The sequence below is a fragment of the Embiotoca jacksoni genome, unplaced genomic scaffold, assembly GCF_022577435.1.
Source record: "Embiotoca jacksoni isolate LCO1_2020_lvr unplaced genomic scaffold, fEmbJac1.0.p SCAF_9, whole genome shotgun sequence".
Lineage (NCBI taxonomy): Eukaryota > Metazoa > Chordata > Actinopteri > Embiotocidae > Embiotoca > Embiotoca jacksoni.
In genome coordinates this window covers 9,762,483-9,779,426 of record NW_027185447.1, presented here as the reverse complement: position 1 = coordinate 9,779,426, position 16,944 = coordinate 9,762,483, and the positions used below count along the sequence as shown (strand labels likewise).

At 42.0% G+C, this 16,944-nt stretch overlaps 2 protein-coding genes across 3 annotated transcripts; one reads left to right on the top strand and one right to left on the bottom strand.

The window, feature by feature from the left end:
- The first annotated feature begins 995 nt into the window (after positions 1-995).
- Positions 996-12,660, top strand: srpk1a (SRSF protein kinase 1a). 2 transcript variants are annotated; one of them, XM_069140584.1, is made up of 16 exons: positions 996-1,085; positions 1,781-1,835; positions 4,325-4,452; positions 4,668-4,776; positions 4,938-5,025; positions 5,408-5,495; positions 5,957-6,063; positions 6,502-6,667; positions 6,753-6,778; positions 6,888-7,110; positions 7,219-7,623; positions 7,797-7,897; positions 8,205-8,312; positions 8,503-8,572; positions 10,584-10,676; positions 10,987-12,660. In XM_069140584.1, the coding sequence occupies exons 1-16, from the start codon at positions 1,073-1,075 to the stop codon at positions 11,169-11,171; spliced, it is 1,965 nt and encodes a 654-aa protein (XP_068996685.1). In that variant the 5' UTR covers positions 996-1,072; the 3' UTR covers positions 11,172-12,660. The 2 variants fall into 2 exon arrangements, with proteins under 2 accessions (XP_068996685.1, XP_068996686.1); XM_069140585.1 differs by lacking the exon at positions 10,584-10,676 and adding an exon at positions 9,670-9,762.
- A 713-nt stretch (positions 12,661-13,373) lies between these two features.
- lhfpl5b (LHFPL tetraspan subfamily member 5b) lies at positions 13,374-15,512 on the bottom strand. Its single transcript, XM_069140571.1, has 2 exons — positions 15,101-15,512; positions 13,374-13,621 (listed from the first exon to the last, which is right to left on the bottom strand). The coding sequence occupies exons 1-2, from the start codon at positions 15,507-15,509 to the stop codon at positions 13,374-13,376; spliced, it is 657 nt and encodes a 218-aa protein (XP_068996672.1). The 5' UTR covers positions 15,510-15,512.
- Positions 15,513-16,944: the final 1,432 nt, after the last annotated feature.

Below are 16,944 nucleotides of genomic sequence, written 5' to 3'. Positions count from 1 at the left end.
AATTTGTTATTTTATTGTATTTTATTTGCTTGAATGTTAATAGCAATGGATTATATGCTATTATATATCTCACCATTCACTTTATCAGGAATAAGAGGAAACTAGTTTTTTGCGCTAATGTGTATTCAAAACATTTAATGCACACAGGCCTTGGATACTGCACTGCACATGGCTTTGTAATTTCAATTTATTGCATCAGTCTGCACTTACTCTTCACTGTCTTTTATTTCTGCCCGTAGCTCTCTGAACTTGTTTGTGCATCAGGGTATCCTTACTAGTGGCATATATGGTTCAGGGCTCGATGCCTAAAATGCTTATTTATGCCAGAAAAGTAAGAACACTGGACAGGATACTATTATCACAATGTGAAATTTAGGAATATTGATTTTGATCTCAAGAATCCAGTGTCAGTCCCTGTAATTTGACCCCATCAAGACCCCATCATAAGTATTTGTAATTTTTTTCATATTGTGTGCACTTTTTTGGGGGTCTTTTTCTCTGCTGCTGTGACGAGTAAATGTCCCCACTGTGGGATTAATAAAGTCAAATCTAATCTAATCTGTTATGTGCCACTGTCAGTTTCAGTTTGACGTTTTTTTTTTAAATTTTCTTTTTTTGTATAACCAATGGTCAGTTTATTTAGGATACAGAATTGGTTTATGCTCTTCATATTAAAAATGTGCGCAGCCTCCATCTTCTTATTCCCAAACGTCTTTCACATTCTGGTGAAGTGTGCAAGCGCACACACCATTTTAACACCTCACTAACAGGCAGACCGTTTAACACTGCAGAACTACCTGCCTCGGTGCACTGTCGCTTTTTCAATCCTGTAAAAGTAAATAAGAGGTTAAAAACACGAGGTGAAATTCCTCTCGGTAGCGCGACGTACGCTACTTCTTTATAAGGTAGTTTACCGTCTCTGTTGCGTGCAGCCTCAGAGAAGTGAAAACACACATTAAAAAAAAAATAAATAAATGTTTGACGCTCAGGTGGAGACGTCACTGGGGAGCCAAGGGCGCATGCGTGGAACATTCGATCACCAGCTAACGGCTAGGCTACGAATCCAGCTGACATGGAGAGGAAAGGTAAATCTGTACGCGACAGGTCGTCCACTGCACGACCAAAGTTAGAGCCTGTGTGTGTGTGTGTTGACGGGGCGGCTGACGTCCCTCTGTAGTCGCTCATGTGATATTTTTTTTTTTTTTTAGCCGAGGCGCTTTACATGCAGATAGCGGTTTTAATTGAAGACGTCTGTCACGCACTGAGCTGCGCTAGCTCTCCGAGACATTAGCCTTAGCTTCAATGGGACGTGTCGGGATTACAGCTCGGTGCGTTCAGCTCTCCGGATCCTTCCGTGTTAAAACCGAAAACACCGACAGCAGTAACCATCTGTTAATGCGGCACTGGGTGAACCGACAGCCAGCCAGCCAGCCGCCCCGAGTGTCTGGCGTTACTTCACCCAAAGTGCCGTGTTTTAGAGGAGCGGATAGGTGGTTAGCTAAGTTAACGTCAGATGGGTCCCAGTATGAAACCCGGTGACTGACAGACCGACGCTTTGCACCGCAGCTATTATTTCAGGTGCCGCTACGTGCAAACGTGACACAATTCAATGCATACGGAGCTGCTGGGGCAGGTAGCTGTCTACTTTACCTCCCAGGCAGTTTTTTATTTTTTATTTTTTTTGTCTCGAGTGTCAGCTGATGAACAAAAGGCAACCACACAATAGTAAAATCATTTGCCTCTGTGTGTGTGTTTTTTGTGTGCTTTTCTTCCCCTCCAGTTCTGGCACTCCAGGCAAGGAAGAAGAGGGGGAAAGCAAAAAAGACCAGCAAAAAGTGAGCCCTCACTCCATGTCTCGTCGTCTCTTCGTGTTGTTTAGGACGCCCTCCTGATGGTCAGCTGTCCTCAGTCAAAGCTGGTTGTTTGTTGCAGGTGTACTCCTGTGCCGTCTCTGCGTTTTTCCTGCCATTTAGATGTGACACTCTCAAAAAAGGTCCTTGCTTGCACTTTATTTCGGTCAGGGCATGATCCAGAGATACAGCTGGGTTGCTTCCCAGAGCGCTCCATTTTTTTTTTTTTGCATGGCGTTTTTTTTTTTTTTTTTTAGTAAGAGCAGTGGTATTATCGGTTATATTAATAAGACATAAGTTGTAAACCAGCCGTATAGAATGTGCAGCATGCTGAGCCTGAAATAAACTACTCGAAGGCCATGTCCTACTATGAAAATAAATACGATTGCATTATGATAATGCAACATTTTAGGGCTAAAAATAGACTGCTCAGGTTTTGATACCTTGCAGTGATTGTTTTGGTGCACCTAACAATCTACTAATCATGTCTGCACCAGTGGCATCCTCCAGAGTGTTACATAACAGCCTGTGCTATATTTAAAACAAGAGAATGAAGAAGCCCACATCAGCCCACCGAAGCATGGTGTTTCACTGGAAACGGCACTGTAGCAAAAATACTCACCTCCTGACAGTGTTATCTTCACGGCTGAAACGGGCATGTCTATCAGACCTAAGAATCATGTGATACGAAGAAACTAAATATAACTTCAAACGGTGCCTTTGCATGCCACAGTCATCCCTGCATACTGAGCAGTGTACGTATAGAGGAGCAGTAGGACAGAGTGAAGTGGACTGGTTAACATTCTGAATAAGATGTCGACGTAAGACTCTCTAGGAAAATGTACATGGGAATAACTTGAATGTCGACGCATACAGTAGCCCCCCCCAACGCCCAAAGTGATGAGCACCCACCCAATATTAGAGCCATATTTTTTTTCAATGAAAAGATGACTAATTGTTGTTTGGTCTCACTCCGCATTTATTTATGATATTCCTTTGGTTCATCTCGGTCTTCTGTCTTTGTTGTGCGATGATGCTCTGTGTGAATTGATTCATTTTTAATACCAAATGTCTTATTATTTACCGGAATTGCTGTAATGCAAAAGTGTTGACTGTTTTTCAAATGGAAAGATATCATTATAAAGCCGTAATCCATTTAAAATAATTTGGTAATTAATTGATGCTCTTTAGTTAGTCATTTGTGCTGTAACTTCAGATAACCATAGCAGGCATGACGAAAGGGTTGCAGATAAACCAGCAGCCTGTTTGCTCGACAGCGCAGCCCAGTTTTAGGAATTTATTTGAACGTGATCTCGGCTCTCTCGGCCCCCATAGAGGTGAGCAGCATTCATCTCCACTGTGGAGGCAGGAGCATCAGGCTGTTTGGCTTTAGAAACTGAACTGTTGGCAAACACAGAATTTATGATGCTACACATATAACACACACAAGTGGCTGAAGTTCATTGATGTTGTTCTTGTGATTCAGAGCTGTGGAAAGCTCAATCAATCTTGTTCACTGGCTGTGAAAAGTGGAAAAAGAGCTGCTGTATTTTTATTTCACCTCTTTAAAAGATTTTTTTTATTACTTATTTAATTAAAACCTCACATGGCTGACTCTCCTTTAAAAAAACAAGTATATTATATATATATTCATGATAAAGAATATATATTTTTAAGGCAGCTGCAGCTGTTTTAGCCTTTATCCAAGTAATTTGCCCAGTACCGACTACTGACATTCTCATCCAGCAGTGTTGATATTTTGCAGATACTCACGTAGCCTAAAATAGGCCTTGCAGTAAAATTAGTAAAACCATTCTCCTTCAGACATGTGCTGCCAGCTGAAAATATAGGCTACTCTGATACTCTCACTGTGCAAGGTGCAGTGTGTTTATTCTATATACAGATCAATCAAAAACTTCTTTAATTGCCTTAGATACCAATCTTGCAGATTAGTTCAGGACAGGCCTTAATGTTTGTTTCTGCTGCTGTTGAAGTTTCATTTATATTTAATTCATATCTTAAACTCAGTTGGTTGCACCAGGACAGATGCTTACAAATCTGTCTTTGCTTGACATCCATGCCAAACTATGACTCTCGCAGGCAGTTACACCAAAGCTCACAACTTAATTTCAGGGAACATGACTCAAATGAATAACCTGTCCAAGGCTTAAAGGTGAATAATGCCAACTGTTGCTATTACTTTTTCTTTTTTTTTAACACCTACCTGTAATGCGTCAAGCAGGATTTGGGTGTGGTTCAGTTTTACTGTCAACAAACTCTTCATTTGTCAACTCAGTTTCTGCTATGCTTGTATGACATTTGTTAAGTAGTAATATATTAAACAATCAATTAAACAAAAGGTTATTAAGAAGGGCTGTGAAGATCATCACTCAAATGACAGGAGACAAAACAGAATATGTCAGGGACTGCTTTCCTCTTTAAAGTCTGTGTTGGCTGGTTTGGTTGTCCATCAGGCAGCCGGTCAATCCCAGAGCCCGACAGCTACCACAGCTGGAAGCTTCGCCTCAGGAACCCGAGGAACCCGAGGAGATTCTTGGCTCTGATGATGAAGAGCAGGAGGACCCAAACGACTACTGCAAAGGCGAGTCCCAACTTATTCAGTGGTTTCACCTGCAGGCTATAATAGGGAAAACTAAATTAAATTGTTCAGTAAACAAACTTCCCTAAGAACTGAGTAGTGCCACTTTAATGCCTGAATTGAAATAGATAAACCAAGGTTTGAAGGTGTTCCTATGACAGTTACAATAACCAGAGTATTGCCTTGCCTAATCCACCTGCATTTATCTTTTCTTCTAGGTGGTTACCACCATGTGAAAGTAGGTGACCTTTACAATGGAAAATACCATGTGATCCGGAAACTGGGCTGGGGACACTTCTCCACCGTATGGCTGGCCTGGGACATCCAGTACGAGACAAACCTTACTGCATATTATCACTGCTTTGTTTTGTTTTGTTTTTGAGGCCTAAAATTGGATAACATAAAATAGCAGCTGGTTCTGAAACTGTTGTGGTCGGACCTTGTACGATGCTTCCTGTTAGCGAACGTCACTTGCTCTGTGGTTGCAGGGTGAAGAGGTTCGTTGCAATGAAAGTGGTGAAGAGTGCGGAGCACTACACGGAGACGGCAGTGGATGAGATCAAACTCCTTAGATCTGTAAGTGCCTGAGTTAATTGCACGCGCAAGGATTTAGGTTGAAATCGCAGTCAATGGACTGATGGCATCAGTGCAGATGCATCAATCACGGTTCATAATAACACACGACAACAGCCCTGCTTACACTGCAAGCCGTTACACACTCTACACAGTGCATGATTTTACACACACACACACACACACACACACACACACACACACACACACACACACACACACACACAAACAAACAACACTAGTATGTTAGACTGATGTGTTTAGGCAGTATTACATGGTTACAGATGAGGAAACATATATGCCGATCCTGTACTGGTCCACTCTACCATTAGCACATGCAAATCTTCACTGTTTTGTTTGCATTGTTCCTTTTCTCTGCCTCCAGGTAAGAAACTCGGACCCCGATGATCCTAAACGTGAGATGGTGGTCCAGCTGCTAGACGACTTTAAGATCTCTGGTGTAAACGGAACTCGTATCCTTCACAGCTAAATATTACTAACACTTCCTCGTCTTTTTTGTGACTCACAATTAATCTGTGGAATTTCTTCCCACTGAAAAGACTAAAGTCTCTTAATTCCTAAAAATATATATTGTGATTGAAGGGATCATTTTTTCCATCGGTGTCAAATTGAGCTTAAAAAGCAGTGTGCAAGTAGCAAAGTAAACAACAGGTGCAGGTGCACTAAATTGAACTTGTGTGCGCCAAACAGACCTCAACCTATCATAATACTTTGGCCGAGTATCATCCCCTGAATGCCACAGGGACAGTTGCAGCTGTAATATGAGAGTCCTTCACAACAGCGTGGAGTTTGCACTCCGATGACCTTCCCTCTCTTCAGTGTAAACAATGCTCCTCCTGTAGGTCAATGACCACATTTTCAGGCTCGGCTCTACTTCCTACTTCATTTCTCTCTTAACTGCTGTGATGTTCAGATGTCTGCATGGTGTTTGAGGTGCTGGGACATCACTTGTTAAAATGGATAATAAAGTCCAATTACCAAGGGCTGCCTCTGCCTTGTGTGAAGAGCATCATAAAGCAGGTAACAGGAGACCCACCGTCATACCTTTTGAACACCGATGACTCATGATGAAGGCTCGCTGGTCGCTCGCAGCAGTACACAAAAGCTGCGCAGCGTCCGGGCTGTTCAATGGGTGGAAACCAGTCTGGACAGAGAGCTTGTTGTGGTAACTGAACATATAAACAGTAAATAAGGCAAACCTGCCGCTTAACTTGACAGATGGAGTGTGAAGGGGGGAAAAAAAGTGCATTTGCGTTTTACTTTGCTCAGATTGCCTGCATTTGTGTTTCCTTTAGATATGAATCAGCTTTTTTTTATTATATATTAAAATTTTGTGTAAAACTAAAAAAAAAATACACCAACAAAAAGGCTGTTGAAATCTTAAAAAGTGTTTAGTTTGAATAATTATTTTGTAACTTTTACAATGAGATAATTGTTCTCCATGTATTTGTGTTTGAGGTTCTCCAAGGCCTGGACTACCTGCACTCAAAGTGTGAGATCATCCACACAGACATCAAGCCGGAAAACATCCTGATGAGCGTCGATGAGCCTTACGTCCGAAAGCTTGCAGCCGAGGCCACAGAGTGGCAACGGGCTGGAGCGCCTCCTCCCTCCGGTTCAGCAAGTATGAAGCACACACACACATTCATATGTACATTCACAAAGACAGTTTGGGAACAGTTTGCACTGATCTGATGTTCTCTTTTCAGTCAGCACGGCGCCGGCTCCGAAACAGGTACAAATGTGTTACTATTGACTTTTTACATTGGACATCTGCGTTTCACATTTTCATTATTACACACTTTTAAATCACACCTTTCATTTCCTTTGTTCATCTCTTACAGACTATAAAAATGTCTAAGAACAAAAAAAAGAAATTAAAAAAGAAGCAGAAGCGTCAAGCGGAGCTGCTGGAAAAGTGCATCATGGACTTGGAAGAGATGGAAAAGACCACAGAGACACGAGAGGACGACGAGGAAGATGAGGACCTGCAGTCTCCAAAGGGACGGGCCTGTGCGCCTCTTAGACAGGTGTCTCTTCAGGAGCTGGGTAACGAGGAAACGGAGGGTACGAAGCCGATATCGCAGGAGTGATGTGTGCTTCCTGAATTTTTATTGCCGTGTGGTGTGTATCTTTTGAAAAGAGTTGTTATCTGTCTTCTCCTAATCCTTTCAGAGAGCAGCGTGAATGCAGACGTCATGAGGGTGGGACCAGAAGAGCTGTCGGAGGTGAACTGTAACGGCCACGTGGAGGTGGAGGAGGAACAGGAGCAGGAGCAGTCCCAGTGGAGGGACGAAGACCAACACAACGGCAACGCAGAGTTCACAGAGAAATGCGCCACTCCGGAGGAGCAACGCAAGGAGTCCCCCCTCCACCCCATGTGCAACGGTGTGGACTCTACAGATTTCACCGGGCTGGACACTGAGACTGAAAGCAGGGGTGCTCACAGCAGAGGAGTCACTGAGAGATGCCTTCCTGCTGGGCTGGAGGAAGGAGAGCTGGAACAAAGTATTTTACAGGAGGAGGAGGGAGAGGACGACCCCGACTGTCATTACAGAACCCAGGAAAGCCTGGGAAACGGTCAGTCAGCTGAAATCTATAACTGTGGAGAGTTTTGTTTTTTTCTGAGGCTATTTGCTCAGACTGAGCTAATGTGGAAGTTTGATACAGATTCCTCAGCTAAATGAACTTTGAAATATTGACTGATGTTATTCCACGCTTATCTCTCTGTTTGTCCCTCTGCTCTGATGTAGGCAAGCAAACAGCAGGATCCCTGTTAGTTAACCCTCTGGAGCCATTCAATGCAGACAAGATCAAGGTCAAGATTGCAGATCTGGGAAATGCCTGCTGGGTGGTGAGTAGTTTACTAATGACCTGAGGGATTTCCTGATTAGCAATGACGCTTCGCAGCTAAGAACTCATCCGGTGTCATCTTGCTACCAGAATAGAAATGCTTCAGTCTTCCAGCTTTTTAGATGGGTTATCAATTTAAGTTTAGAAATGGATTGGCAGATGCTGTGTAGTTGTAGTTCTGATGAATGTTATTCTCATAAGATATTTCTATCTCTGGCTCACGATACAGTCTGCAGGCTCTGTTATTTACACGTTACAGATTCTTGTTTTTTAGGATGTGTGTTTTCTCCTGCGTCCTCCTCTCCCAGCACAAGCACTTTACTGAAGACATTCAGACGCGACAATACCGCTCTTTGGAGGTGCTCATCGGTGCTGGCTACAGCACGCCGGCTGATATATGGAGCACAGCCTGCATGGTGAGAGATGCACGGACAACAATTTGACTGCATTGACCTTGAAAATAAAGTCCTAGTCCAACTTGAAAAGACCTTCTGCAGAATTTTGAACACTTTGCTAGAGGAAGGACTGATTTATTTAGATGTAGACAGATGGCTTCACACCGTATCTTCTCCTGTGTTTATGACGATGGTGGTTTTGTCTCTTCAGGCCTTTGAGCTTTCCACAGGCGACTACTTGTTTGAGCCACATTCTGGTGAAGATTATTCCAGGGACGAAGGTATTGCTGGGTCTTCCTCTTCCTGTCCATTCTCTGTTTGATCTATTTTTAACTGCGCAGCATTACTCCTAGACGCCACATGTAGTAGTTTTAACAATGGCTGATTCACTCGACAGCCAATTAGGTTTGATGGTAGCTTTTAGCCGTTACTGTAAAGAGCTTCATGGTGTTATTCTTGTTAAATTGGCCCTCACTGGTGTTTTATTGTCATGAATTATTTAAAATTCACATTTCCAATAAGAGTTTCACAGTATGCATGGCAACGTCTGACCCTGTCTCCAAATTATTGCGCCGTTTGTTCAGATTTTCACACTTTTAACACTTAAATGAGGTACTCCATTGCAGTATTTTCTACTGGTGGCAAATTTGGAAAAAAGAAACAGGGAAGCAATAATCCTGTGATAAAGAGTACCAACATTCCTGTGTTTATTTCCTGTTTAACACCTCACACCACTTTCTTGCCATGCTGGAGATGGGGCCATCTCTCTCGTTCCCTCACTCATCTTTCTTCATCTCCTCCTTACTCACTCTTCACGTGTCCTTGTCCTCCTCCTCTCGCTTTCTTTATGTTCATGTTGGCTTGCTGCTTTTTCTGTACTGACTTGATTCCGCTCTTGCATGTCAGAAATCCAACCCTCAGCTTATTGGCACGTCCTGCAGCTGTGAATTGGCTCTTTTGTTCGCATAGATCCATTGCTTCTTTCCAACACTGCTTTCTCTGCTGTATTTACTCATCTTGTATCATCATCTGTTGAGTGTGTTTTAGTTTATGACCTTGAGGCCTGTGCTTTGAAGCCTTATTTTGACTGTTACTTAATACTCATTGTTTGATATCATATGTGAAAGTGAATGACCTACATGTGTTTAAATGGTTGAAATAACTTTTAATATTCATAAATAATCTAGTCTCTTCATACATTTGCTTCTTGATATACTAGGCTGTCATCATCCATTGTTCCTAATACATTGTTCCACATGACTGTTTGCCATCTCCTCTCCTCTCCTCTCCTCTCCTCTCCTCTCCTCTCCTCTCCTCTCCTCTCCTCTCCTCTGACTTTCTATCTTCCCTCTCCCCCTCTCATGTGCCTCATTTCCAGACCATCTCGCGCTCATGATTGAGTTGCTCGGTAAAATCCCGCGTCACTATGCTCTGAGTGGCAAATACTCACAGGAATACTTCACCAAGAGAGGTATGCCACCCCTCTGTCTGTGGCTCGCTCTGGGAAAGGTGGACGGGAGGGCGAGGGGAGGAGGTTCCTGTCGGCACACGCAGAGCGAACAGAGTCGTCGGGCGTGCAGGCCAGTTGGCGTAGTAATGAACACAGACCAATAAATGTACTATCAGACATTGATTCGGTAGTTCTGTCAAAGATCGTCTGGCGGAGGCGTATACAGTACTAGCCAGACGACTTGGCTGGATACTTGATACGGTATTGATCCCTGTTGAGGAGACTCACAGGCTGAGTGTAAGGTCAGTCGTTTGATTTGATCTAATTTTATTAAAATGCTTTTTGTATAAGCATTTAATGCTTAAAATTTCTTTCTATATATTCTCTGTGATCTAATATTTGCATATATTAGATCACAGAGAATTTATAGATAAAAAAAAAATGTGCGGCGTTTCATGTGATTGCTGGTTTGAAGTGTATAAAATGTGCATTTCAGAATATAAAATACTTTACGTCAATTTTATTTGTATAGCGCATTTCTGCTCGGCTAACCTGAACAGGCTCTGCAGAAGAACAAACCAATGAGGCAGAAATCACATGAATACTCTTCATCCACACATAATTTGAAAAACGCAATTTCTATTTAATCCTCCATCCTGTTCCTGGTCTGTGTACCCCGACCTCTGCAACAGTCAGGCCCATGTTTGCGCCGTCAGCCCAACCTGATGCTCCCTCGGCCCTCCACCCACACACCCAGAGTGGGCCTGTGACTGGGACACTGTCTCATGAATCTGTTTGTTTGTCTGTCTTCTCCTCTCCTTCTGCAACTGTCTGCCGCGTAGACCATATAGCACTGATCATTGAGCTGCTGGGAAGTGTCCCACGCAAACTCATAATGACCGGCAAATATTCCAAGGATTTTTTCACCAAGAAAGGTAAATAGAAGTATCCTTGTCAAGATTAGAGAGAGAGTTTTCTGTCTACTCTGGAGCACATCCTAATGCTTGTGCTAGAGTCATAATGATGTTCACTTGTTGAAAAGTAAGAAAAAAGTTTTCCGTCACAAAATGTTGAGGAATTACTTTTAGAATATTGAATTTATGTCAGTTGTAGATACTAAGATTGCATACGTGATGTTTTCACTGACATGACCACCTCGTAGTGAATTTAAAAGTGGGACACATCGCTGTGCTCCACAGCTGCATGGTTCTCTGGTAAAGCGCCGTGTGTTTGGTTTGTCTGCAGGTGATTTGAAACACATCACTAAGCTGAAGCCGTGGGGCCTGCTGGAGGTGCTGGTCGACAAGTACGAGTGGCCCCGTGAAGAAGCCGAGTGCTTCACTGACTTCCTGATTCCCATGCTGGAGCTGATCCCTGAAAAAAGAGCCACGGCTGCAGAGTGCCTGCGCCACCCCTGGCTTGCCCTCTAGTGGAGTCCTCCAGCCACCTTACCTCCTTTCCCACTTTTCTCCAGAGACTGCAACAGATCACTTTCCAGTTTGGTCATATCAGATGAATATTTATTTCTTTTTGTTTCGTTGTTTTTGGATTTCTTATGTTCTCGTTATTGAGCTGATGCTTCTGTGTACGTTTGCTTTGTATTTGTTGGTTCTTCTCTCGGTGTGATGACGTCAAGAATCCAGTGGATTTTTATTACTTTGTGGTCATGTTGGCTCCAACTGCTGTGCTCTGTTCACCCACCTAACTAAGCAAACCTGTCATTGTACTGCTAGTGACTCATCCTTGTTTGTTACACTCCTGCACTAAAACCCAAACAATTCAAGGATATGTAGCCGTTACTGGTCATTTTTGTCCCCTTAAAAAGGACTCGCTCTCACTTTTTTTTCCTCGTACATTTTCATTAGTGCTGTGTTCCTTTTTTAATGAATTCTTTTATCTTATATTACACATGTAAGGTATGTGTTTTGTATTTGTAAAGTAGGCTTAGGAAGTTGCACACTGGGCTGACATTTACACTGACTGTGTTCATAGCATTTCTCCAGACAGGCTCTTCTAGTTTTCTTACCTGTCTGACAAAGTAGGTCACGTTTAGTCATGACAAACCCGCTGTCACCTGGTATTTAGTGGTTAGTTAATTCCAATAAATGAGATCTTTCGTTCTCATGGGAGGCTGGTATTCTCATCCACCTATTACAATTCAGGGTTATAGTGTTTTCAAGGTTTCAACAGGATAAAATGTTAAGAAGCCCAATTTAAAAGAAAAAAAGTGAAAATAAACTGTATATATCTGTACCAAAGAGTTTGCCTTTATGTATATTACAGTTATGTACAGTTTTTAACAAATCTTATATCTGAGCTAAAATGATTTAGCTGGGTAGCTGTGTTTTAATAAAGCGTATGGAAGATGTGTTTGAGCTCAGCTGTATGTGTGGCCAACTGTTCAATAATGTCACTGTTTTTACCAGAGAAATGGTGAGATCTGATGTTATGTAATGGTGTCCCCAACTGAACATATCAAAGTAACCTGTTACCTGTTGAGACCTAGGTAAAAGCAAAACTTTACATTAGTGTCAGATTGAAGAACATAGACTTGTGTGAGCTGTTGATTTACAAAAACTGTACAACACACCATACAATAAAACAGGTCTTCATACAGTACGCAGTGACTGTGTCCAGCCTGTTTATTGGGTGACGATATCTAAAGAGAACAATGCAGTTGTTGTGTGCTTTGTGACGCATTAAAGAGCTACTACATGTGACCAAAAGTTTATCACTGCAGCTTTGAAAACAAAATCTTAAACATAAGGCAAGAAAGGTGAACAGCTTGACTCAAAGCATCATGAAGTCACAGTATGTCTGCTTCACTGGTCCTGAAGGTCCATGTGTTCATCTGGAGTTTTCTGTAAAAGAAGAAAAAAAACCTCTTAAAGATGACTTTAATAAATGGACTAAATGGGAGTTTGCTGGCTTTTATCCAACACTGTAAAATTAGTTAATCAACCTGCAAAGAAAGCAGAAGCACTTCAGAGTGACACGTGTTGCATGAGCAGTCGTTTTTTCAGAGCTCAAAGGTAAAAGTGTTGCATTATACTTGTAGCCTCCTGGGCAACGATGTATGAAATCATACAATCAATAGGCCCTCTTCGTTAATCTGTCGATTCTGTAGCTCTGGCTCGCCGTGGGATAAATATGAACTTGAACCTGAGCTTTTAGAGAGGATAAATACTGCAGATAATAACCGTTCATTTCTGTATGTGGTTAATCGATTTGTAAACCAAAAAGGAATGCAGCCAGGAAGGTTTAGAGTACTTTGGAGCTCAGGAAAAAAATGTCATTTTAAGAGACCTGAGAGCTCCAAAGCAGACACTAAATGGACCGTGAGGTTGTTTTGTTTCCAAAGTCTAAAATGAAATTTGAAACTAAAGTGTTTAATAATTCTCAAACCTCGGATATGATTTGTATTACCAAGAAGAGCACAGGTCTCTGTTCCAAGGGAGTCTCAGTGAGCCATCATGCAAAACACCAGGACCGTGTAACTGGCTCTACTAAATGGAATGCCGCTGTTTTTAATGCTGCCTATTACACCCGCGCTTTTTCCAGCTGTGACACATTAAAATATCTGCAATGAAAAACATCTAGAGCCAAGCATTCAGACGGTCCAGCATCATACCTCAACCTTCACCCGCTCCCTCCACCTCAAAGTCATCTGGCAGCAGTTTGTCCTGCCGGTTGCCGAGGGTAAAGGACAGCAGAGCCAGGAGCAGGGAGTCCAGAATGCTGATGATGGCCAGGATGTAGGCCCAGCGCACCGTGCAGTTTCCAAGGGCGTACTTATCCGTACTCTGGCCACACATCCTCTTCACCTCCGGAGCGTCCCAGCCGTCTGGATAGATCATGCAGCCCATCACCATCAAAGCGGCTGCGGGGGAAGGATACAAAAATGGAAGAGCACTGCAATTATTACCTCTTGTGTGCTTCTACTTTGATAGATAATTATGAGGGAGGTTCTTTGGAGCCTCCTGTGTGCAGAATAAGGCATGATGTTCCCCCATAAAGTGCCAAAGGTTTAATTTATTTATGGTGCAGCAGGGCGGATGATGCTCGCTGGAGCTGTTTGCATGATGTACTGTTATGAAAGTTCTTAAATGTTGAATGCTCTTCATCTGGTAAACTTTCCTCTGGGTTTTTCCAAAGCTACTGACAGAAAATTCAGATTTTTGCAGTGCTATGCTTGTCAAGGAAACGCCAAGTTACTAAGGCTTTTATCATGGCGGGTTTCCCTGTCCGTGGAAGGTTTAGGTGCAGGTTTAGATCAGTTAACAGCTCGGCAACACCTGATCTTGTAACATGTAATCAATCCCCCATCAGAGGTGTCAGGGCCTGGGCTGAAACTGGATCCTTTATTGGCTTCCCCAGCGAAAAACAACACATCCAGTACAAAGACACATCACGCCTGAAACCAGAGAGGTGACGAGGATGAGTTCACATCTCACACCTGACTCGGAGTACAGTTCATAAGAGAGGCACAAGTCTCACTTGTCCTTTAAATCCACTGCTTTATTTCAGAGTTCTGGTTTTCAGGTGATACGCTTTTTGAAGACATGAAAGATTTCTTAGGGCATGTACTTTCAAGAGCAAACAGAAAAAAGTGGGAAAGTGTTCAGATCTTTATTTGGAAAGTCACATGGTGGCACTAAAGCAACAATTTGGTTCAAAATAATAGAATAAGACTGTGACCTGTGACCTTGAGCAATATTTGAACCCTAACGAATATCATCAGACTCCTTATCGAACGTCTATTTTAAACTTGTATTTCTACAGTGTATTGAGAAAACCAACCACCAGAGAATCTTTCAATATTATTAATAATGTATAGTGATATTTTATGGCTTACTGATGGTGCCTATAATAGAGTCTTTGAGAAACTGATGAAAATACATCAAGCGCATAAATTAATGCATTTCATCTATTTAAATTTAGACTTTAATGCATTCTATAGGCCAGACACAACTAACTACTTCTGAATAATGACCATAAATCCTAGTTTCTATATTGCCTCATGGTAAATAATTAGCAATATAGCCAACTGCATTATATGTGTTTATCTTACAGCTTGAATTCTTTGAGTTCAGTATTAGTTCTTGACTATGAAATTTGAAAAAAAAAAGAAATAAAAAAAGTACATCATGGTGTTTTTTTTATATTTTTTTATGCAGAATGGACCATTTCACAGTGTTTTATTATTCTATATAAAGTATATTGTATAATCTATAATATTCGTGCCGGTATGCATTCTCATGATTGTATAGGTATTTTCATGTAGCTTAAAATCTTAGTAAATATTAGTAAAATCTTTAGTAAAGTTTAAAAAAAGGAAGAAAACAAAATGGTAGATTACCTGACGCCAGCTGCATCCACGCGCAGATTTTATAGACGTTTCCGGCATTGCAGAAGAAGAACAAGCTGAAGGAGATCATGGTGCCCACAACCAGCAGCATGGAGGTCCCGACGAAGAACATGGCAGTCCTGAAGGCCGGGGACGGGATGGAGCCGAAGTCCAGCGCGCTGCCCTTGCAGATGAGCTCCGAGGTCAGCGCGTTGCCGATACAGTAGTGGAAGAGGCCGAAGTAGCCGGCCTGCGGGGTGTTGACGCTGTCCCCGATCCAGAAGGGCTGGATGAACACCACCACCGTGATGATTACGAAGCAGATGGTGAACACGGCCCACATGACGCCGATGGCTCGGGAGTTCCTCACATAGTTGGTGTGGTAGATTTTGGCGGCCTCCTGGGCGGGAAGCAGGTCCATGGTGGCGACTTCTACAACTTCCAGAAAACACTGTCAGTTCTTAAGAGTCTCTCTATCTGCAGGAGGTATGTTCAATGTTATGGGACTCTAACCACATTCCCCCGAGGATTCAGCACTCTGGACAGCAGCCCATCTCTAATTAATGCCGTTGTTTTGACGTCATAGATTGACAAGCTACCCGACAAGGTGGGAATGTTTACCTTCAGTGGTGGAAGGTAGGACTAAATACAGTCTTTACTGTAAAACAAACAAGCTTATTTACACGCAGTTTTTTTTTTTATAAAGTCCTATGTGTTGTAGCTACTCAGTTGATTTTGAACCAGTAAATAACCAACTGCAACTGCTAATGACACAATCAGGAAACGTATCTATTCAAACCTGCCTGTCTTATTCTTTTCAAGACAATATTTAAATTTACTTTATTATAAAGAGAAAGTCCTGCTGGGGATTGCCCATTTTATTGTAACCACTTGCAACTGTAAGAAACAGCTCAAACCACTCATAAATCTAAAGGTTTTTAATCTTAAATTGGTCTACTTTCTTTGAACTGAAGGTGATAATGTAAATATCAACATAAAATATACTGAACTGGGAGATTAAGAAAAATATTACAATGGAAATGCTACATTTTGTAGCCTATAATGAAAGTAAATATATAAGTGTAGCCTAATGTGCAAACTTGTTTTTCCTCCAAAATCCAGACAAGCTTTTTCATAGTTTTATTGTTCTATTTGGTAGAGTTTTGTTCCGATTTTTTAAAATGTCATCTCGTGGTATTTAGTAATCTTCAAACACCCTTTAATACGGACCCAGCCTGAGAGTTTGCTGAAATCTATGGCTGATGCACAGGAAGCTTAAAAAAAGGATTGCTGATATCAAATTTAATATTGTTCCAGCTGAGTCTCAGAGCAAAGCTTATCTGAAAGCTATTGCCAGTGCCAGAACCACAATAAGGATTTTATTTTTGATAAATCAATAAAATATAAGAAACCACACGGATAGATAATGGCTTTTGATTGTTGCTGAGGGTGCTAAGAGTTCAGCTGCATCGCAGGGTATTAAACAACAGCTACTCAGAGCCTAAAGTGGCTCAGAAAAGACGCAGCTGTGGAAAAACTAATACTAAAAACATGTGGGCAGCTTCAAATCTCACAGCACACTTATGTTGGCCAAAACCAGCTCCTCTGTAATGCTCGATGTCAAAGCAGAGATCTAGCTAACGCTCGTGAGTCCAGCTTTTTCTGGATTTAACGCTCTCTGTCGCTGTTCAGGAGACTGTTTTTCTTTTTCTGCTTCCCTCTGTGGGCTGATAAGTTACCTTATCCAGCTGCAGATTTAATATTTTGACAGAAACAGTGAATCTCTTTTGCTGCAACTCCACTTTTGAGTTGATCCGTTTAAACTGCTGGTGCCATATTCAGTTTGGGATAACAAT

Bases quoted from the DNA above. Each gene is read 5' to 3' on its own strand.
- lhfpl5b (XM_069140571.1), bottom strand. From the start codon at position 15,509: ATGGACCTGCTTCCCGCCCAGGAGGCCGCCAAAATCTACCACACCAAC. The intron at 13,622-15,100 runs GTAATCTACCAT...CTTCCCCCGCAG, and splicing joins GTGGATGCAGCTGGCGTCAG to CCGCTTTGATGGTGATGGGC.
- srpk1a (XM_069140584.1), top strand. The intron at 1,836-4,324 runs GTGAGCCCTCAC...GTTGTCCATCAG, and splicing joins GCAAAAAAGACCAGCAAAAA to GCAGCCGGTCAATCCCAGAG. The intron at 4,777-4,937 runs GTACGAGACAAA...CTGTGGTTGCAG, and splicing joins TGGCTGGCCTGGGACATCCA to GGTGAAGAGGTTCGTTGCAA.